Source organism: Xenopus laevis, chromosome 6L (genome assembly GCF_017654675.1).
Source record: "Xenopus laevis strain J_2021 chromosome 6L, Xenopus_laevis_v10.1, whole genome shotgun sequence".
Classification (NCBI taxonomy): Eukaryota; Metazoa; Chordata; class Amphibia; order Anura; family Pipidae; genus Xenopus; species Xenopus laevis.
In genome coordinates, this window is record NC_054381.1 from 29,292,202 (window position 1) to 29,314,858 (window position 22,657).

The window sequence follows — 22,657 nt, forward strand, 5'->3', positions numbered from 1 at the left end:
AGAGTCGATTAGTCAGGTGACTAAATGTCCCCGAATCTGCCAAAATAGCCTTGGGGATATAAAGAGCTATGCTAGATAAATCCCCAGAGATAATTTAGCCGCTGCAATCCGTTAAACATCCTGTGCAGGAAATGCAGGCCAGACATAACAACTATGCCTTTTGGCCAGCTTCATGGTAGCCACTCCAGAAAGAATTTTTAGCTCCTGTTATCTTATGTATACAAAAGTTTTCCGGTTGTTTGAAGTCTCTGGGCCTACTAAAGAGCATTACTGTATTTCTAAAATGTTTTACCAGGAAGAGATGCTCTACATTAAGATTTATATTTGTCGTCAAAACATTTTGGTTATGCATAATATATGATGCATGAAACTTTGCATTTTGGTTGTCAATTTAGATTTAAACGAGTGCAAGTAGCTGTTATGAAGGAGTTTTTGGTGTGATCGGATTAAGTGTTGGCCCAATGTGCTAGGCCTTGGTGTACAATAGGAGAAGGAGCAACAGAAGCTCCTGTCTAGTCATTAGGAATTGTTAATGGAAAGGGTGTTTAAAAAAAAAAAAAAAAAAAAAAAAAGTGTCCCAGTCTTTAAGGATGTTGTTAAAAGGTTATTTTCCTGGCCATACAAGTGAAGCATAACCAAAGATAAGGGCCATAAAAGGAAACACTTATGAAAAACAATGTTACTACTTTAAAGATAACTGGGAGAGTCCATAGATTCCACTGGTAGTCCTACTGTATATAAACAGAGACCCATGCCAAGTTTCTACCAAAAGAGTTTCCTCAGGGACTGTAACATGCACAAAATGTGGTTATCGGTATCCTATCACACTTCCTTTTTTCTGACTGCAAAAATATGCCAGATTTGTAGCTTACAAAGCAGAATTTTGTGAAAAGCAGCAACCTTATTGACAGTCTCTACTTTACAGCCACATCAAAATGAAAATAGCCTCTGGGTAGGGACTGTGTCTGTGATATAGCAGGTATAGTAGGGAGAGATGGTGCCTATAGTAGCAGTGATAATAGTTTCTGGGATGAGACTGGGGCTGCGGGATAACAGGTATAGTAGGGAGAGATGGTGCCTATAGTAGCAGTGGGATTATAGTTTCTGGGAAGTAACTGTGGCTGTGGGATAGCAGGTACAATAGGGAGAGATGGTACCTATAGTAACAGCGGGATAATGGTCTCTGGGAAGGGACTGTGGCTGTGGGGTAGCAGGTATAGTAGGGAAAGATGTTGCCTATAGTAGCAGTGAGATAGTCTCTGGGATGGGACTGTGGATGTGAGATAGCAGATATAGTAGGGAGAAATGGTGCCTATAGTAGCAGTGAGATAATAGTCTCTGGGAAGGGACTGTGGCTGCGGGATAGCAGGTATAGTAGGAGGAGATGGTGCTAATAGCAGCAGTGGGGATAATTCCCTCTGGGAAGGGACTGTCTCTGTGGGATAGTAGGGAAAGATGGTGCCTATAGTAGCAGTGAGATAATGTGCTCTGGTATGAGACGGTGGCTGTGGGATAGCAGGTATAGTAGGGAGAGATGGTGCTAATAGCAGCAGTGGGGATAATTCCCTCTGGGAAGGGACTGTGGCTGTAGGATAAATGATGCCTAAAACATTTTCCTTGCCATTTCATGCCAAGGCATTTCTCTGGCCCTAGTGTGTGGTTTTATAATTCTACATTATGTGAAATTAAGAAGAGTCCTTTTTCTCTTTACTTATGCTAAAACTCAGTTAATTCTTTAATAAAGGGAATGTCAACCCAAAACACACTTTTTTGCCTAATAATATAAGACAAGGCAGCTGATTAACAGACTTGTCTGTGCTGGGGAACGAAGACTTTTGCAACATTGTTTAAAAAGTAACCAGGAGCTGCTTTCAATAGCAATTGTTTTTACAAACAACCCTAAAGAAGACATTGTGTGTAAAAATTAAGAATATACCAGTGCGTTATACTCATTTAGATATAGAATGTGCTTTAAAAAGTAGTATTTCAGGCTGAATTATTGAATATTTCTGCAAAACCCCTAATAATCCCTCCCTTCTCTTCCACTTCCCGTTCCCTGAATCATACCTCCCAACTGTCCCTTTTTCGGAGGGACAGTCCCTCTTTTGACAGCTCAACCCGCAGTCCCTCATTTGTACTGGAAAGTCCCTCTTTTCTATGCACTGAACAGCCAGAAAAAGAATCAAAGTTTCTCATTTAATTGGCTTTTAGCAGAGAGCCCAGAACAGCTAACAGGTGCAAATAAGATACTTTGTAACAATTTTGAGACACAAAAACACAGTTTAGATAAGGAGAAATATTTTCAAACTTTCATAACCTGCCAAATTTTGTAAAACAAACATGGTAATTAGGGGGTGTGGCCACCGAAAGGGGTGTGGTCAAAAAAAATTTGCTGCACTACGTGCGGAAAATTTTTTTTGTCCCTCTTTTTACTTCCAAAATGTTGGGAGGTATGCTGAATTCCCAGGCTGTGCAGGGGAGCCCGCGGGTCTCTGCTCACTGCACTGTAGGACAGGAAATCGGCAGCTACCAGGACCTGATAGGGAACTGAAGCCTGTCTGTACTTGCAGGGCTGTGATTGGCTGTCTCTCTCCTACTGTGCTTCTGGCAGGGACCATTAGGATACACCCACCACTCATTTGAAACACAGACGGGCACCGGAGAACATCTATAGTGTGCTCCAATAAAGGGGCTATTTTTAAAGATATTAATTTTTAGCACCATGTAAAAGCAAAACATATATTATTCATAATTGCCTACAAAATTAGGGTTTTTTCATTTATCCTATATGTCTCCTTTAAAAGCACTGATTTTTTTTAAATAAATGTATATTGGAAAGTTGCTTAGAATTGTTTTCTTTTATTAGGCACATTTTTGGGGTTGACTTGCCCCATTACATCCACTACTGCATCACTTTCAGTTACGCTGGTTGCAAGTTTCTATTAGTTCAATCTAAATGATGCTGGGCTTGTTTCATTAATTAATCCTCCCACTGGGAAAAATGTTTTAATGGTTTGTAAAATAGTGTATTATCTCTGACAGGAACTGTGTCTATGCTCTCATTACCAACACAAGCTCTTCATTCGTAACAAAGCATTTATTTCTTACATGTGAAGTTGATATAGGATTTTCAAGTAGCAATTTAAAGAGATTGTTTATCAGTTACATAAGTGTAAGGTACCTAGCATAACAACCCACATATAAGTCTTATGTTTTTGCACCTATTTTTGATCTTTGCATTGATATTCACAAGAGTGTTAATATCTGGTTTAGTAAGGGTGCTAAGGGTGAGAGGCCAGCTTGTAGCTGCTCCCCAATTACAGTTTGACAGGCAAGTTACTAAAAATAGAGAACCATTGGTTGAGAACCATTTATTAAAGGGGAACTATCACGAAAATGAAAATTTAATATAAGCTTTTAAACCAACTAAAATTCTGCATTGTTTCTGAAATAATCAAGTTTATATTTACTATTTCTCTCTCAGCATCTGTTTCTTTTCACTCTGTCTTCAAGCTGCAGTTTGGTGTCAGATATTCATTGACAATTAGATCGAATATATCTTATAGGGGGGCTCCTTTTGCCTAGAAGATGTATAAGAGCTCACTCTATTAAAATCACCAGCCATCTCTCTCTAAATGCAGATTTTGTGCAAAAGGCAGTTATTTTGTTTGATTTTGTTTGTACTGGAATCATTTATTTGAGTGAGCTCTAATTCATCTGCTAGGAAAGGGAGCCACCTATAATATATATTGGATCTAACTGTCAATGATTATCTGACACCCAACCCAAGAGAAACAGATGCTGAGAGAGTAATAGTGAAGATAAACTTGAATGTTTCAGAAATATGTAATTGATTGTATTTAGAAAGTTTCTTATTTCAGGACGCTGAAGCTAATATTACATTTTCATTTTCTCGATAGTTCCCCTTTAACTTGCCCACACAGTGTGGTTGCTCTGAAGCAGGATGTTCTGCCTTCCTTGTGCTCTGCTGCCTAATTCAGTCCTGCCAATATGACTTTATATCCTTGTATTTTATACCTTTTACATCACTGTGACAGAAGTGACATCACTAAGCACATATTTTACTTCCACCAGTGCCTACTATACATTGTTGTTCAGATCATCTCTTTGCTTCCCTACCCTAGTATCATTGGCCATGCTGAAAATCTGACCAATTTCCTTCTAGCTTCTGTAATTTAATTTGTATTTTTCCCCTGAATGAGTGTAAAGTAGACCTTCAGAGCCTTAGAATAAAACTTTGGCAAGGCTGTGTAAGTGATTTGTTACTGTTAGGTGGCCAAGATTGTGGTGCAAGATCCCCAGGCCCGTGTCTGTCGCTTGTTGCTGGAACACAATTAAAGTTGCTTGTTCCATCTCATGCTTTGACTTGACCATTACTGGTTATTGCATGAATTTCAGGATATATTGGTGCCTTTGCTGGGAAAACAGACTTGCCATTGTTTGATTGCTTACTGAACAAGATGCATTGATCAATCTCAGGCTAGATCATTTCATCCTCTGGAATTATAATCTTATACTTGCAAGGACAGAGGAAAAATGTATCCTATAAATGTATCCTATAAATGTTTGGGACCTGGGGTTTTCCGGACAACAAATCTCTCTGTAATTTGGATCTTCATACCTTAAGACTCCTAGTAATAATGTAAACATTAAATAAACCCAATAGGCTGGTTTTGCTTCTAATTAGGATTAATTATATCTTAGTTTGGATCAAGTACAAGTTACAGTTTTATTATTACAAAGAAAAAGGAAATAGTTTTTTAAGAATTTGGATTATTTGGATAAAATGGAGTCTATGGGAGATGGCCTTCCTGTAATTCTGAGCTTTCTGGGGTTTCCTGATAACGGATACCATACCTGTACTTTAGTCATGGGACAGGGATTACCATTGTATTAGACAGTGAGAAAAATTCCAAGCACTGCTTGTTTGATGACATATTAATGTTTTATGCAATATGCTGATAGTTTATCATAAATAGTGATTTACAAAGTCCATTACCTGAGTGCATTATGTAGCTGATACAAGTGCTTTGGCTAAAGATAGAGCAGCATTCTGCTTACCTGCCGATTCTGCACAGATGAGAGATGCTCCTTTATCCCTTGTACAGACAGAAACAACAACATCTGAAAATGTACCATTCTTGGCAATCATGATGCATGGAGATATTGCAACAACCTACCCCCAAGCCACAGAATATTTGCTTCTAATGAACTGAATTTATATAATGCGATATTAGAATGACATCAAATACTCATGGCTATGGTTTGCTCGCATTACTTTCTTTATTTGTAGGGTACATTAAAGGATCAGTAACACCAGAAAATTAAAGTGGTTTAAAGGAATGATATCATGCACTGTTGCCCTCCATTGGTAAAACTGATGATAAACACAACTTTAGTTTATATAAACAAGCTACTGTGTAGACACGGGGGCAGCCATTCAAGCACAGGTTACACAGTAGATAACAGATAAGTTCTGAAGAATCAATTGTATACTATCATACTTATGTTATCGGCTGTGTGTCCTGTGTCCTTCTTTGAATGGCTTCCCCCATGGCTACACAGCAGCTTGTTTATATAAACTATACTAGTGTTCTGAAGCAAACACACCAGTTGTACCAGTGCAGGCCAACTGTACATTATTGTTTCAGTTTCTTTAGAACACTTTTATTTTTGGTGTTACTGTTCCTTAAAGGGCCCCTTTTTCATGGTGTTTCCCACTGACTAATTGACTGTAATTGATTACGCAAGGTCTGAAGTTGTGTCTAATATTGGCGCCTGTTCCGGTGGCGTAAAATAAAACACACATCTTGATGAATTTGCTGTTTATTTTACAATGCTTATTACACCGTTTTCTGGCATAATTGTTTTACACAGTATGATAAAAAGGCCCCTCAATCTTTACTTACAGAGCCCCCCCCCCCAATGGGTCCTTTTAAAGTGCACTTTGTACTTCCTCTTCTCCTTTCCAGTTCAACCAATGCACTTTCAGCTTCCTGGTGAACCCTGCTTATGGCAAAGGTGCTTTGGCCCACTATTTGGCACACTTCCTGTTCCCTTCCCATTCCTCTTTCAAAACAAACTTATCTGTACTCGTCATCCTTTAAACTTTGCTGCAGTTGTTTTAGGGTTCTAAAAGCCTTTCACAGATCCACTGTTCAAGTCCACATGCAATAAAATAGTGGCAAGCGCATAATTTCAACAGGGAATTGCATCCTTTCCATTAAAATCTTTTATTGCAAGTCATACGTGCAAACCATGCGTTGCAAGCGCAATGTTTTGGGGGCTATTACCTCTGCCCCTCAGACGCAGATCCCTTCCAATAAAGCCCAGTTCTGGTCTAAAGTCCTCTTTATTTTTACTCTGTTTCCTTGACACTGGTGCAGGCAGGTTCACTATATTCTATAACAAGAGTAGTTGCACCACAGTACAAAAAAAGCAGATGCACTTTATGCCATTAGATGCAAAGTGTAATCCAACAGCTGGCAATGAATGTATAAACAGCCTAGTTATTGTGCATTCAGGGCATTCCCAGTCTTTTTGAACCTAAGTTGTCCACGTGCCTCTCGGTAAAAAAAAGGGATGGAGTAGAAATATTAGGTGACCCTTCTAATCTCCCTATCCGTAAGAGATGGGACAGCTGTGGAGCACTGCTTTTGGAACATGCACACATGTTACATGCACGGGCTTTTTGACATGCCTACATGCTAGAGTTAGTAGGTCAGGAAATTCCAGAATTCCCAGTGGCTCAGAGGATTCAGACTGAGCGGTCATGCTTTTGTAGGCAACATATTTATATATACAGTATGCTGAGTGGATGACAGTCATGTCACAGGCATTAGGGGAATCCATCAACTGGCATTATGTTTGTTCTTATTAAATTGAACAAATTAGGATGTAAAAATGCTTCTTACAGAGGCTTCTTCTGGGTTGGCTGCTGGATTCGGTGCCGCATTTTGTAGCCTTTTTGCTCATCATGTTCTTGGTTTTTGAAACTTGGCAACAAAGGTCAGTATTTATTAGGTAGGTTTGAGACCCTGTCAGTGAAGTCTGTTTGGGGTGTTGATGCAGTCTGCTCCTGTGAGGCCTTTAGTGTACTGTGATTTTTGGCCCAGTTGACATGGTCAGATTGACTCATTTGGCCTATCACTTGGTAATCTTGTCGGCTTTATTCATATTCATGAACTGCCCCCAAATGTCCTAACAGAATTCTCAAAATAATGGTTTCTAGAAAGTTTATATACATGGATGTAAACACACTTTTGTTTCCTGGTGTTACTGGACGCTTGGATTTATGGACATCTGTCTGAAATCATCTAAAATGCTCCAGATGGATGGAATAATTTTAGCCAATTTCATTCCAGCTTCATCTTATTTAGCCTACTTATTCCTACCAGCATGTTAAATATTCCTTGAACATAAGGGAAGGGGGATCTACTGGTTATCAGCATTTGGAAACACATTCTAAAGGGTTCTATAAGGCAGCACTCTTACAGTTTAAAAATATATACAGGGAATTTCACCACAAAGTTAGCTTTTCTATGTTATAAACTTCTTTTCAAAAGGGGAAATTTTGTGTATTTAATTAGGGGCTTATTTTGCACAGAGAGAGCTTCAAGCCTTACTTTTAAAGCTCCACTCATATGGCCACAGGTCCAAGTCAGGCTGATCTGATTGCTGGCATGTGGCTTATTGATTGGATCATACTTGTGGCCTACAGGAACTCGTCTGGCTAGACCAAATCAACATGCACTTCAATGCAATCAACAGCTGAGACCTCCCCTATACACAGGCCAATAAGCTGCCAACTCAGTCTGGAGAGGTCTGGGTTGTCAAATTGAAAGGCAACCATGATAGTCTGTGTGTGTTTGCAGCAACCAGGTCTAACAGGTTGGAGAATTGAAGTCCAAGAATCTGTGCACAACCTTTTATAGAAAGCAAAGGGTCTTAAAGTGCCAGAATCCATCACTTCACAATGAATCAAGGTGAGGGAAGTGTTGCATTACAGTCCAGTGGTCCCCAACCAGTAGCTCGCAAGCAACATGTTGTTCACCAACCCCTTGGATGTTGCCTCAAAGCAGCTGCTTGTTTCTGAATTCCAGGCTTGGAGACAAGTTTTGGTTGCATAAAAACCAGGTGTACTGCCAAACAGAGCATCCTGTAGGCTACCAGTCCATATAGGGGCTACCAAACATCCAATAACAGCCCTTATTTGACATCCCCATGGACTTTTTAATGCTTGTGTTGCTCCCCAACTATTTTTTTACATTTAAATGTGGCTCAAAAGTAAAAAAGGTTGGGGACCCCTGCATTACACTATGAACCTAAAGGTAATCCGTGTAATAAATAAATACATACATAATTAATATTAATAAAGCCAATTTAAGCTTTGCAGCCACTTCAGTACATGGCAAGAAGCAGTGCAGAAAAATGAAATTTCTGTGCTGCTGTTTGCACAGCTTTAAAAACTTTACGCTACACAACTGGTCACCTGTTTTTAATACACAGTCTTATTTTCTCACCCAGGGGGAGGGCAATACCATCATTCATGATGTATTAATAACATTTTATAAACAAATTTGTGAATGTGCCCATTCTTTTATTGATCTCCATATAATGGAAAATCAGGCTCCAAACATGTTAATTGGCAACACGTGCAAAGCAGCTGAGTATTTCTGTTCGCTGGACATGTGAAATACAAGGGGGGGGGGGTGGAGAAGGAAAACCAGCTGGCTTTTTGTGTGGATCTAGCTACACCCCTACCACAACACTTCCATTGTGACATCAGCTTTCGACACAAGTATAGCACTTGTGAAATAGCACTTTGGATAATGGTGAGATACTGCCCAGAATGGGCATTGAAGGTGGTCATACATTGAATGATCTGCTTATTTGGCAAGGTGGCCAAATGAGAGGATTTTTCACCAGTATGCCCACCTTGATAGGGTGATATTGACAGAATGCAGGGCAATTAGTGAAGACTGCATCAATGAGCCATTGCACTCCTTTCTCTGACTAGATTTTTTTTTAAACCAGCCCACTCGTCAACAGGTCAATATTTTTTTTTTCTGGCCAGAATTTTAGGACCCCTAGTTTTAGCAACACAAAAGAACTGTTATAAATGTACTAAAATAATTTCTCCCATTCTATCCAAATGTGTATGTGACCCTTGCACAACTTGTTTATCAGCAGGTGTGATGTTTGCTGTTCAGTACGCCTTTAGGTCAGTGATGTGTATGTACCCCTGTTTAACAGGCTAACTTGTAGCAGCACTGAAAATAATAGCTGCCACTAAGTGCTTATATTACTAAGCAGCCAGACTAGGGAATGGTGATCACTTTTTGGACTGGAAACTGCAAAAATGCAGTTTTGAGTAACTCTGTATCAAATCATGTTTTAGTGTAAATTTTCTTTAAATAAAGCCTAATAGCAAGATTTGGCCTTCCTAGAGAGTCTCCGAGTGTTGGGCTGGAATACCAGGGGGCCCATCAGAAAACTATAGACCATGGGCCCTCTCTCCAAACTATTTTTCCTTCTCTTCTTACTCAACCTTTTTTTACTATCCTTGTCATTTTCTTTACATAGTATACTCTATCCCTTTATTTAGCCTCTTTGTTACCCCACCGGTAACAGGGTATTACCATGAAATAGACCAAATCGTTAGAAGCATAACAGCCATACTGTGTTTAGGTTAGGGCATTAGCCGTGAGTTGTCCAAGTGTGAGAAATAAGTAATGTACTGTAGAAATAATACTGTGGGTGGATCTATAAATCATGAACCCTTTATCCAGAATACACCAAGCCCTCATTAAAGCCTTCAGTGGATAATTCTTCATCTGATCTACTGTGTTCATGCATAAAGATGGCTCTCTTACTTATAATAACCACCCCCTTTTTTTGTGGTTTTCAAATGTTTTAGTAAGTATTATGCCCAGTGCTCCTAATTATGGAAAAAAAAATCTGATCCTTAACAGATCCCATACCTGTACTGAATAGAAAGAATGTTCCTCAGCCGGTTTAAATGCAAAATACAGTATATCTTTATATAAATGTGTTTAGCCTTTTTATTTTGGAGAGGTGGGTTCTACACACAGGCAATTTTCCCTCTATTCATAATGGTAGGGGTTTTCATTAATGTGTAGATAAAACCTGGCTTTTGGAGAGGGGATGTAGACCAAACATGGCTGCTGGATGCCCTAGTTTTTTGTAGGCCAATCATCTGCACACTGAGATATTGTTCTAATACAATAAGAAATTCCTCAGATATTATTTAATAAGCCACCAGTAAGTTAGCATTTAGGGGTGATCGTTTACATAAAGCATTAGCATAATTGACAGTAACTAGTCTAACTATATTCCTATTATGACCTCCGTTTGTCTAAACCTTTTAATAACATATGGCAGATGGTATATAGTCAAACATTTGTCAATCATAATGTGATTTCCAAGATGATCTTTGTGTCTTTTGTCTCTGGGGATCGATGGCACTTCCAAGAAGATGGGCGGCGGTGCTCCCAACCTACTGAGAAAAATTTGCATCAATCATTTTGACTGACCTCTAGTTGTTGTATAATTGCCTGCATCCCACAGACGGATATTTGGGAATTTTATTTCAACCGTTGCAATCTGACAATTGCACCATCTTCGAGATGACTAAAATGATAGCTAAAATGAAAACTCACAAAGATGCACAGATAAAAAATGCACATGGATCTATTTGATATTAATAGCACATTTAGTTCAGCTCTGAATGGAGTTTAGATCTAGCCTTTCAAGATGCCCTCTTTGTTCGGCATAAACATATTAATATAATATGGCCCATGAACCTTGGACACATTTCAAAATATAGCTATAGAGTTGACCAACACTGCCATTTAACATTGAAATGGATCTATATTAAAGTAATATAAGAAAAGAAAATCCTTATTTTGCATGTGTGTTTGGGTTCTGAGGTACAGCACTCCCCTGTATCCCATCCAGACCAGAGCAATGGAGATTGGCGCTCGGGAATTAAAAAAAAAAATAAAAAAAACTTATCTCCAGTGCATACCCAGTGTTTCTGAACTAATGTGGGTAGGCCCAGGCCTTGGTGGCCTTTCCACAAATCCAGGCCTGTTCATAGTCTTCATTTTTAAACAGAAATAGTTGCTACTTTGGTCGCCCTTTTTCTTTCGGTGTGTGCACGGAGGGTACCTTCACTGACCATTGTTACCTTATTTGAATTTATTTAATGTTTAAATGATTTTTAGCATACTAAAGATATGTAGATCCAAAATAACGAAAAGATCCCTTTAGAGCATTTTGCCTGACTGGTCCCATATTGCACATTTTTTTTAGCTTATTTAATATTTTGAATATTTTATTATAATTATATGTGTGAGTAGCAAAGTTGCTTGCCACAGCAGAGGCATTCTCTATAGACTGCAGTAGAAAGAGTCTCTAGTGGTTACGTTTAACCATTTCAATTGCATTAAAAACTCTTACCTTACATCTACAATCTATAGCTCTTCATCAGTACTCTCCCAATTTTCTCAATTAGTTGAGAAAATTAGTAATTCGCTTTCCTCAGTGAGTTGTCTGCCCTTTTTCATCCTCTTTTGGTAGTCTCTACACTTGCATCTTTCTACAAAAATCCTCTCCTTGAATGTCCTCTGTCAACCATCAGCGGTAAGCCAACTATAGGACATCCACTAACCCTAGGACTACTGAGATGGAATGAGGTTAGGACTAAGGATAAGGCAAGGAGTGTTACGTAGCCATGGAGGAAAGCTGACAACTAGTAGATGAAGGGAATGGAGGGAAACTGATAGACCATGGAGGCCAGAGGAGGCTGATGACTAAAAGAGGCTTGAGGAGTGGTTGTGAACCAGTGGAGTACATGGTTAAGGTGCAGAAAGGGTGATGAGTTGAGAGAATGAATTGTATATTGCACAACATCTGCACTCACCTGTATAGCTAACAGCTAGCTTTTCCTTTGGAAAAGAGTTGCTCAGACAGAATAATGTCTCTATCTAATGATAGTTTTCTAATTTATTCTCAAGGCATGTTATTATAATCTCCTGAAAATTACTGCAGAGTAAAAATATGTATGAAAAATTGTAGACTGGTTAGAAAGTTAAATGGAGAATAGAAAATAGTCACAAGTTGTTCCCCCTTTCCTTAAGCATCAGCATTTTTCCTTATCCTTTTTCATTGTTACTATAACTTATCTAGAATACCGGAAGTATCCTACAAGCAATCCGAACATGGGAGAGTTCATGATCCCATGGTTTAAAATAGAAATTATCATGGGAGCTTTTCAGTCTGACAACTGGGAAATTGACAATGTTCACAAAGTTGCCAGGAGATGATGAGTTAATAAGGTCCATCATATGTCTATTACCATGAAACCCTTGAGGCATTGTCGGGGTCTTGTCTCTGGACCTAATTTTACCCTTGGGTACAAGGTCTTAAGTTATGTACACAGTACACAGTACCAGGCCCTGCATTTTCATTCAGATTCTTATTTCAGTGGTGGTTGGGCAACCATAAACTAGCAAGCAAAACAAATGTTGAACCAAACATTTTATCCACAAGAAGAGTCAAAGTATACAGTATGTACCGGTATATATGGATGTTTCAAATAAGAACTCTTGCTTTGTTTGGTTGTGTTTATTACTGCTATATATTTTATGCTGCTTTCCTTTGGGTAGAATGGTTTTGCCTTTGTTTAAAGCTTACTGCATGTGGGTGCTTATGTAAGTTGCACTGATCCAAAGTTTTTAGGCAGGGTTTTGCTCTTGGTATTTTGTTCCAGTAAATATGTTTTTGCTGTGCCTCTATAAACTATAATTATTCAAAAGTCCATTGATATAACCATGGAAAATATTTAAAAATATGGCCAACCGCACCAAAAAAAAACAAATATTCAAATGGAACGACAAGGGCATAGTTACCCAGTTGTTAGTCTTTCTCCATCCCCAGATGCCCAGGATTGTGGAAAGAGGGACCGTTTACTACCTGAATGACAGAATATAAAAAACAGGCACTTTGCTGTCTTCATTCACACCATGAATACAGAGTTGCCTCTGTTCTGAAGTGATACTCAGTGGGTAGCATTTCTGTCTTCCAGCACTAAGTTCCTTAGTTCAATCCTTCCTTACTGGAAGCAAAACCAGGCTATTGGGTTTATTTAATTATTTAATGATTTTCTAGTAGACTTAAGGTATGAAGAGCCAGAGATTTGTTATCTGGAAAACCCCGGTTCCCAATCATTCTGGATAACAGGTCCCGTACCTGTATTCAAGCATTGAGTTCTGTGTAAACTTGCAGCTTCCTTCTCTACTTCCCCCTTGGTGGTTTCAGAAGAAAGGTCCAAGAAATGGCTAAAGGAAGCTAAAATTTAAAAAAAAAAAAAAAATATATATATATATGTATATGTATATATATATATATATATATATATATATATATATATATATATATATATATATATATGTATATGTATATATATATGTATATGTATATATATATATATATGTATATATATATATATATATATATATATATATGTATATATATATATGTATATGTATATATGTATATATATATATATATATATATATATATATATATATATATATATATATATATATATATATATATATATATATTATATACAATACAAGTTGTGGGTTTGCCATTCGATACTGCGTATACCAATCAGTGTATGCATCAAGCAGTCAAACCCCAAGTAGCTATCTGACCTGTTTTGCTTTGCCAAAAAAATTGTGGAATAGTCAATGGGTGTTTTTCGTACAACATTTTAAAACCAAAAAACCAAAATGGTATTTTACTATACATTAATCTATGGGCATTTTTTTTTTTTTTTTTTTGCAGCAAGATCTTTAGCTCATCCCTACCCACAAGTGGAATCAACATGGCAGTCACACATGTACACTAGTGTGTAAATGACACAAATACCTTTTGTATGGGTAAGGTGATCACAACCAGACGTCCAGGGTCTAGGTAAATGACCCCCATAAACTGTATACTGATGCTACTTCCTGGCAGATCTGATAGCAAAGAGTTTTAGTGAATTCTTATGCATTTACTGGTACCACACATTGCACCATATTATAACTGTTTGTGTCAGGAAGTTAATTTAATACTAAAGGCTAGGGCCATATTGGGGCAAAAAACGAAAAATCCGCCAATACATTTAAACATTAAAAAGAACTGCGAGTCTCTGCATTTTGAGCCGAAATTCACTGAAGTTTGTTCCCTCCGAGCCAATTCAGTGAGGAAGTGAGAGGAGGCCTCTGCCCGAGGTAGGTCAGAAATCAGCCATGGATTTCTGCTAGCGGTTTTCTGCCACCATGTGGCCCTAGTGGCCTAAAACTAAAAAAAGCTAAATGTTGAATTGAAACAGTCTAGTCACAGTATTTTGTTACTTGCGATTTCTTAGTGCAGCTTCTAGAAATAGCCATAAAGCGGAAGTCATTACTGTTCCTTGGAAACCTTTCTGATAAATTGAAAAAGGCTGAATGGAGAATAGCAATGGAAATGTATTGCTGTGCAGCTGAGATTTCTAGCCTGACAGTGTTCCTCTGCTTACGGGAAGGAGTAGGAAATCTGCCTCAAATCTAAGACATCTGTTCTCCGTTAGCACTGTGAGTATTGCTATATTCCCTCATTTAAAGAGTATTTACAGAACCACCTTTCTGTTGGAAGCAACTTGTGTCCAAATTGTGGTGAATGAGTATGGGATAAATTATCTTGAATAATTGGACCTAGAGTTTTCTGGATAAAGGACCTTTCCTTAATGTACAGTGCCAAGTCATTTAAACATTAAAAAATACAATAGACTTGTTATTCTATCTACATGGATTTAGGCTTAAAAAACACTAGTTACAAGGTGTTTACATAATACTTCAGGGTAAAAGCTTATCTGTTATTAATAAAGAATTGATTATTTAAAGGGAACCTCTCTTCTCAAATTGTTTTTGCATAGTAAAATATTTCATTTTGAGCAACTTTCTAATACACTTTGCCCTTTTTATGAAACAATATAACAACTGATTAACAGACCTATCTTTGCAGGATGACTCTTGCAACATTGTTAAAAATGTCAGAGCAAGGAGTAGAGAAAGGCATATGAAAATGCAGGAGTAAGATTTGTTATCTGAAAACCTGATATCCAGAAATATTCAAATTACAGGAGGCATCTCCCATAGAGTCCATTTTAAAGGGCTTGTTCACCTTTAAATTAACTTTTAGTATGATGTAGAGAGTGATATTCTGTGGCAATTGGTTTTCATTTGTGGCTTTTAAGTTATTTAGCTTTTTATTTGGCAGCTCTCCAGTCTCAAATTACAGTATTCTGGTTGCTCTGGTCCAAATTATTTTAGCAGCCATGCACTGATTTGAGTAAGAAACTAGAGTATGAATAGGAGAGTTGTATTAAACAATGCATTTAAACCACTGAAAAATGTATATACTGAAAAAACTACCTTTATTTCTTTTATTACCTTTATTTCTTTCAACATGCAAAAGGACATCCCCTTTAAATAATACCATATGACAGATGAAAATCCTATAATTATGTGCTTCCTCTGCATAATAGAAAATTAAAGTGAACAAAATAAATTGGCGGTTACTAACCATATACTTTACTGTGGTGCAAGGGCTAGCTATTAATTAAACAAAGTAAAGTCAAGGGAAAACAACAGTGCCAATTGAATTAAAAAAGGGGGTGGGGAGGAACATGCTTTTTAGGGTCAGATTATAAATGGGGCAAAATAAGCCTCAACATCCTATATTGGCCTAGATTAGAACGTTGATGTTCAAAGCAACATGGCATATTATTATTTTGGGTTTGAATGTGAAAGTATACAGCAGCTTCTGAGACTTCTATAGCTGCAAATGCCCCATCCACATGCTGAGCTGAAGACTGGGACATCATAATATGAGTCTGAACAGAATGCCCATGGTGTGGTAGGACGGCAAGCTGGTTTGTTAAAGCCAATCTTTCTGAGGGGCTATACACTGCCAGATGGTCAGACGCTGAGTTCAAGTATGGCCACCTCTAGCCTGTCAATGTATTAGAAATTATTCAGTGTGGATTGACTGCTAGCTCTTTTCCTGGGACAAGAAACACTTTAGCATGTTATCATGGGAGCTAGCAGTGGTACAGTGTAACATTTCCCAATAAATGTGCCCTTAGATTGTACAAAACTGCTAAGTGACGTGTCTTCATCACAAATAACTGAAAGTAGGAACCATAATGATAGTAGCAAGGTGCCATATAGTCCAAATAATAAGGATGCCCAATCATTTATCCTTTCTATACTTGCAATCCTCTCTATTGACTTGTTTGACAGTCCTCTCTATTGATAGTTTGTAATGGTCAAGCAAGTGTAAAAGATATTCTGCTGGTGAATGATTTATAATATGTCATCAAGACAGTGTGGGTGATTTAAAAGTGGTAGTTCATCTTTAACTTTTAATATGATGCAATTGGGCCTCATTTTTAATTTTTTGGGGTTTTTCAGTTATTTTACAGCTTTTTGTTTAGCTGCTCTCCATTTGATATTTTAGCAGGTTGCTAGTGTCTTATTTGAACAAGAAATGGGAATATGAATAGTATAAAGGGCCTGAATAGAAAGATAAATAATAAAAAGTAACAATAGAACTATAGCCCTACAGAGAAATAGTTTTGGCTGCTCGGGTCAGTGGCACCAATTTGAAAGCTGGAAAGAGGCAGAAGATAAAAGCAAATAATTCAAAAGCTATAAATAATGAAAACCAATTGTAAAGTTGCTTAGAAAATGGTGTTCTATAAAATACTTAAATGTGAACTACCCTTTGAAAAAGCCTATTTATTTCAAGAATTGTATATAATTTAAGATTATCGGTTGCTTGCCATGATATTGGTTATAATGAGTTTATAACTATTTGCTGCATTTTACTAGAGAGTAGTGCTCATCTTGGTGGTGAGTAATGCTGCTTTGCCGTAGTAAAGTTTTGCCTGTCTGAAGTGTTGCAAAAAACACAATTTATTTTGATGTGGGCATTGCTGCATATATGCAACAGCAGATTAAGATCTGCCTTTCGTTCTCCTCCTTCTGGATGCCATTACATTTATTCCTCCCATATTATATGCATCTAGGGATTGACGCAGGAAAACTTCCAGGTTGCCACATTGCACAGTGATGAGAGGAGTTGATACAAAATTGATACAAAATTCACCCAGAAAGGGTTAATATTAAGAAGGCTGCATCCTTTGGAATAAATCTATGCTTTATTGTGGCTTAAGTTGTCCTTTTACGTGACACCCAAAGCATACAAAGGGCTCCACAATGAGCATACCACATGAGCTGTTAAAATCGGTTTGTTCATGCAGCTTTCTGGATCTTTTTAGTGACCCAAGCATGACGCTTGAAAATTCCAGAGCTAACATATTGTCATGCAGCAATTAGCTGCTAGTTCGGTCAGTAGCCATTGAGCACACTGGGGGAGGCAAGAGTAGTCATAATTTAACTTAAAGGGATACTGTCATGGGAAAAATTTTTTTTTTCAAATGAATCAGTTAATAGTGCTGCTCCAGCAGAATTCTGCACTGAAATCCATTTCTCAAAAGAGCAAACAGATTTTTTTATATTCAATTTTAAAAATCTGACATGGGGTTAGACATATTGTCAATTTCCCAGCTGCCCTAAGTCATGTGACTTGTGCTCTGATAAACTTCAATTACACTTTACTGCTGTACTGCAAGTTAAGGTGGCCATACACGGGCCGATAAAAGCTGCCGACAGCTTATTGGCCCGTGTATGGGGGCCCCCGACGGGCTTCCCCGATCGAGATCTGGCCGAAAGTCGGTCGGATGGGGTTAAAAATCCCGTCGGATCGCGGCCGCATCTGTTCGTTGATGCGGTCCCGCGATCCGACCGCCCGTTTGGCGAACGCTAGGATCCGATCGTTGGGCCCTAGGGCCCACGATCGGATCAGCCCGATATTGCCCACCTCAAGGTGGGCATATCGGAGGGAGATCCGCTCGTTTGGCGAAATCGCCAAACGAGCGGATCTATCCGTGTATGGCCACCTTTAGAGCGATATCACCCCCTCCCTTTTTCCCCCCAGCAGCCAAACAAAAGAACAATGGGAAGGTAACCAGATAGCAGCTCCCAAACACATAACAGCTGCCTGGTAGATCTAAGAACAGAACTCAATAGGAAAAACCCATGTCCCACTGAGACACATTCAGTTACATTGAGAAGGAAAAACCCATGTCCCACTGAGACACATTCAGTTACATTGAGAATGAAAAACAGCAGCCTGCCAGAAAGCATTTCTCTCCTAAAGTGCAGGCACAAGTCACATGACTGAGGGCAGCTGGGAAATTGACAATATGTCTAACCCCATGTCAGATTTTTTAAAATTGAATATAAAAAAATCTGTTTTCTCTTTTGAGAAATGGATTTCAGTGCAGAATTCTGCTGGAGTAGCACTATTAACTGATGCGTTTTGAAAAAAATGTTTTCCCATGACAGGATCCCTTTAATTCCCCGAGATTATGGGTTAATTGGTCTGAAATAATTTGCTAACATCAGCAATTTGTTTGTTTATTCTGACTTGAATTTTTCCACAAAAAGAGAATATTACTTTTATCGTTTTGACAACCTGCATAATTCATAAGTTTGTTATGGCTACGCTGTATGACTGTACTACATATCCTCACTATCGGATATCTAAATCATTCTAATGGGGGGGGGGGACAAAAGCATGTAGTTCTTGACTATACACTGTGACAGGACTGTCATTTGGCTTGCTTTGCCTTTCCCTGGCTACTTGTCATAAAATATGCAAATTGCATCAAACTGGAATGCCATCTGGGAGCCACTCCAGAGACAGCTGCTGGCTGCTTTTCCAGTCTCTCCAGGCATTTCCTACAAAAATCCCTGACTCTGCGTGTGGCCGCAGAAAGCAATTATTCCAACACTGCCAAGGCCATTCACATGATCTCTGATCTGTTGATAACACTGAGATGATTGTAGCACAAACATGAGCTAAAAGTCCCAGTATCCCGCCAACACCTGAAGGCTGTCACCTGGAGGAAAGGATTAGCTGGTTTGAAGCTTGAGGCTAAATTTTGTTTCCCCCCTCCTCTTGGTTCAGCACAGTCGATATTTTGCAAACAGGCGATGAATTGCGTTTTCCTCCCCAAACAGTTCTTCTAAAGCTAGATGGACATCAGAAGACCCATTCTTCTTAAAAAGAGATAACTGCCTCATGTTTGTGAAGATTCTTATTCATCCAGGACATGGTAAATCTGTAGAAACAAGTCAAATGCTGTGTTTTTCTTGAAGACGTTTCACCAGTCATCCAACTGGCTTTCTCATTTCTCAGTTTGCAGCTGATCAACTCAAAAGCTGAACCTGAATAAAAATTGCTGATAATTTTCATACTCAGTTGAATCCAGTAGGTCAGTGATCCCATTCTAGTGTCTTGTGTGCAAATTGCGCTACAACCATTTTGATGTTGTTCCCAATAGCTTCATTGAAGATCCTCGTTTATAGTTCCTGGCATGGAGGCAAGTCTTGGGGGCACGCATTTACTGCCAAGCACAGGCTGCTTCAGTATGAGATAAGCCCTGTCCAATACAATGGTGTTTTATCTGTTATCTGCTATGCAACTTGTGCCTTTTTTCCAGCTTGAATGGCTGCCCCATGGCTACACAGCAGCTTGTTTATATAAACTATAGTGGTCTTTCTGAAGCAAATACACAGCTTTTACCAGTGCAGAGCAACAGTAAATTATATTTTAGTACACAAAGGTTTTTGTAATCCAGACCTTTTGACAAGATGGCCAGATCAGCTAATTAGGTCCAAAATTTTGGTAGCAAAATCAGGCAAAAATTCATTTATTCACGGACCTCGCTAGACTACTGGTTCTTCCAAGTATGGCCACCCTAAGGTACAAGTCCTCATAATGTGTTGGTTAGTTATCTTTAACCAAAGATTGAATAGATCTTTCTCTCTTGTCTTCACAGATGTTACTTTGAAAGTACAAGTGAGTGATGTTAGTACTCACCAGCCCATCGCCGATGCGGTTATAGAGATATTCGCCAATCAAGTTTCTGCTGCCTCTGGAACTACAGGAGCTGATGGAACAGCTTTAGTCAAGCTTCAGTATAAATTGGGCAGCCAACTTATTGTAACAGCCACCAAACAAGCCTATGTGCCAAATTCTGCACCTTGGAGACCTCTGAGATTGCCTGGTAAGCACTTTGTGTAGTCTTTATAATGACAGAAACTAGACATTCAGTTGAGCATTCAACTAGGTTAAAATGAAGTATTATTTATTTGCGGCTATTCTTTTTACAAAATATATTCCATTTCAAACATCTGGCAGCTGTCAAAGATGGGTCTGTTCTGTCTTTGTCAAAAGAAAGAAAGTCTACTTTGTCATTTACAAAAAAAAAAAAAGACAGACCCCTCAGCATTGGTGTCAGCACTAGTATTTTAATAAAGGTACTATGGAACAGCATCCACCAGACCTTTGCTTCAGCCACAGTGGTGTCTAATCAACAATTTTGAATCTGTTCTCTACTGAAGAAAAGTAACCAAACATGGGCATATTCTGCATACACACACACACACAATTAGCCAATAATTACACTTGTACTATTAACAAAAAAGAAAATGAAAGTAGTTGTCTTACAGCTTGCCCCAAAAAATAAAATCTTAAATTAATGACAATGAATGGTTAATTCATTAGGGGAACCAAATTGTTAGACACTCAGTGAATCTAATAGCTAACGTTGGACCATCATTACTTTGCTAACAACTGCACCGGCCAAGGTTATGTTTTAGCATTGTCCATGACAACAAATTAAAACAGTTGATATAACACTTAACCAAAGAAGACAGATTTTTTAAAATATTTTGCCACACATCCACCTACAATTTTTGAAGCTATTTATTATGTGGAACACTTTTAAAATATGTACTGAAATGCAAATAAGGTTCATTAACTGGTCCAACTTGGGTTTAAAGTGCACTTGTCATCTACAGATTTTTTTTCCCCTTGAGGTACAGATCCCAGAGCCCACACTCTGAATGGTGGGGGGCAACAATAGTGTTTTTTTAATCTGACATGAACTTCTGGTAAGAGCCATGCACAAATCTTAATTATCCACAACCAAACATGCTTACTGGTAAATCGAACCATTTCTCATAACCTCCTATCCACTATTGATAAACTTCTTCTTTGGGCCGGCTGACCTGTGGGTTTACCAGTGGGTCAGCCGGGTTCAGTCAGTCTGCAAATGATTGGCGGTTTTTGCTCTATTTATCACCATGTGCCTGCCCTGCCCCCTTTTGTGATGCCGGTGATGGGTGGGTTTTTAAATAGAGCTGCCACATCAGCCCGGGTAGGGTTCAGGTGCGGGTCCTATTTTTGTTGACCTTCACATCACATTTTTCAATGATAAAGTAACTGAGATATGCTTGCAATGCTTCATTCTGTTTGGAATGTTGATAAACAAGAAACCCATATGATGGCTTCCTGGCCTCATTTTAGACCTAATGTTGCTATTCTATATAACCAGTAAACCCCCGATTCTCTAAAGAATCGTTAATGAAAGAATGGTAACAACAGTGAGGCAGCAAAATGCGATGGGTGCTGATTCACTCGGCATCCCCAGGCAGCAACTGGCGACGCTAATTTGTGGGGATGTAGAGTGAATCTGTGCCTATTGCTTGTTATTACCTATCTGCTATTAGAATTCTTAAATTTTGAGTTTATTGGTAGTAAAGTGTTACTGAAAAATTTCTTTATAAACAACATTTTTTGTGAAAATGTTCTCCTGTCCTTGAATGAGTTCTCCCTGGTGAGCTGTACTTAAAATCTTGACTTTAACATCAGATGAACGCTGCACTCTTGAAAATGCAACATAAAGTTGACCATGACCAAACACAGGCTCAGATAGGTAAATGCCGACTTTATCCAATGTTTGTCCTTGTGATTTGTTGATTGTCATGGCAAATGCAGCCTTAATGGGGAATTGTCGTCGTTTAAGTTTAAAAGGTAATTCCTGGTCAGAACTGGTAAGGTCAATTCTGGGAATCAAAACAGTATCACCGCTATGGGATCCTGTAAGCACTTCTGCCTTGATAACATTTTGTCTCATGCTCTTCACAACCAACCGTGTACCGTTACATAAACCTTGCTTAGTGTTAGGGTAGGGGCACACGGCGCGATTTCGCCGCGATTCTGCGCTGGGCGAGTTGTCGCTGCGTTTTTTAAGCCGAAATAGCTTTGCTAACTTTGGCGCTGGCGTCAATGCAAATCGCGGCGAAATCGCTGCGCTAATTCACACGCGGCGATTCTTTTTCTACTGTCGCCCGGAAACGCTCAGCGAGGCAACTTCGGACGACAATAGAAAACGAATCGCCGCGTGTGAATTAGCGCAGCGATTTTGCCGCGATTTGCATTGACGCCAGCGCCAAAGTTAGCAAAGCTATTTCGGCTTAAAAAACGCAGCGACAACTCGCTTAGCGCAGAATCGCGGCGAAATCGCGCCGTGTGCCCCTACCCTTAAGGTTTCTTAACAGCATGACTATTGTTCCTACTTTGAGTATAAGATTGTGTTGTG

The 22,657-nt window shown here is 38.8% G+C and overlaps 1 protein-coding gene across 2 annotated transcripts in view; it reads left to right on the top strand.

Moving 5' to 3' along the window:
- fam171a1.L (family with sequence similarity 171 member A1 L homeolog) overlaps positions 1–22,657 on the top strand; it is an 84,117-nt gene that overhangs the window by 17,548 nt on the left and 43,912 nt on the right. The window contains exons 2-3 of one of the 2 annotated variants that reach the window (XM_018266644.2): positions 13,900–13,994; positions 20,051–20,278. In XM_018266644.2, the coding sequence (XP_018122133.1) occupies positions 13,991–13,994; positions 20,051–20,278 (232 nt within the window). In that variant the 5' untranslated portion in view covers positions 13,900–13,990. The remainder of the gene's footprint in view (positions 1–13,899; positions 13,995–20,050; positions 20,279–22,657) is intronic. The other variant, NM_001095187.1, reaches the window with a different exon arrangement.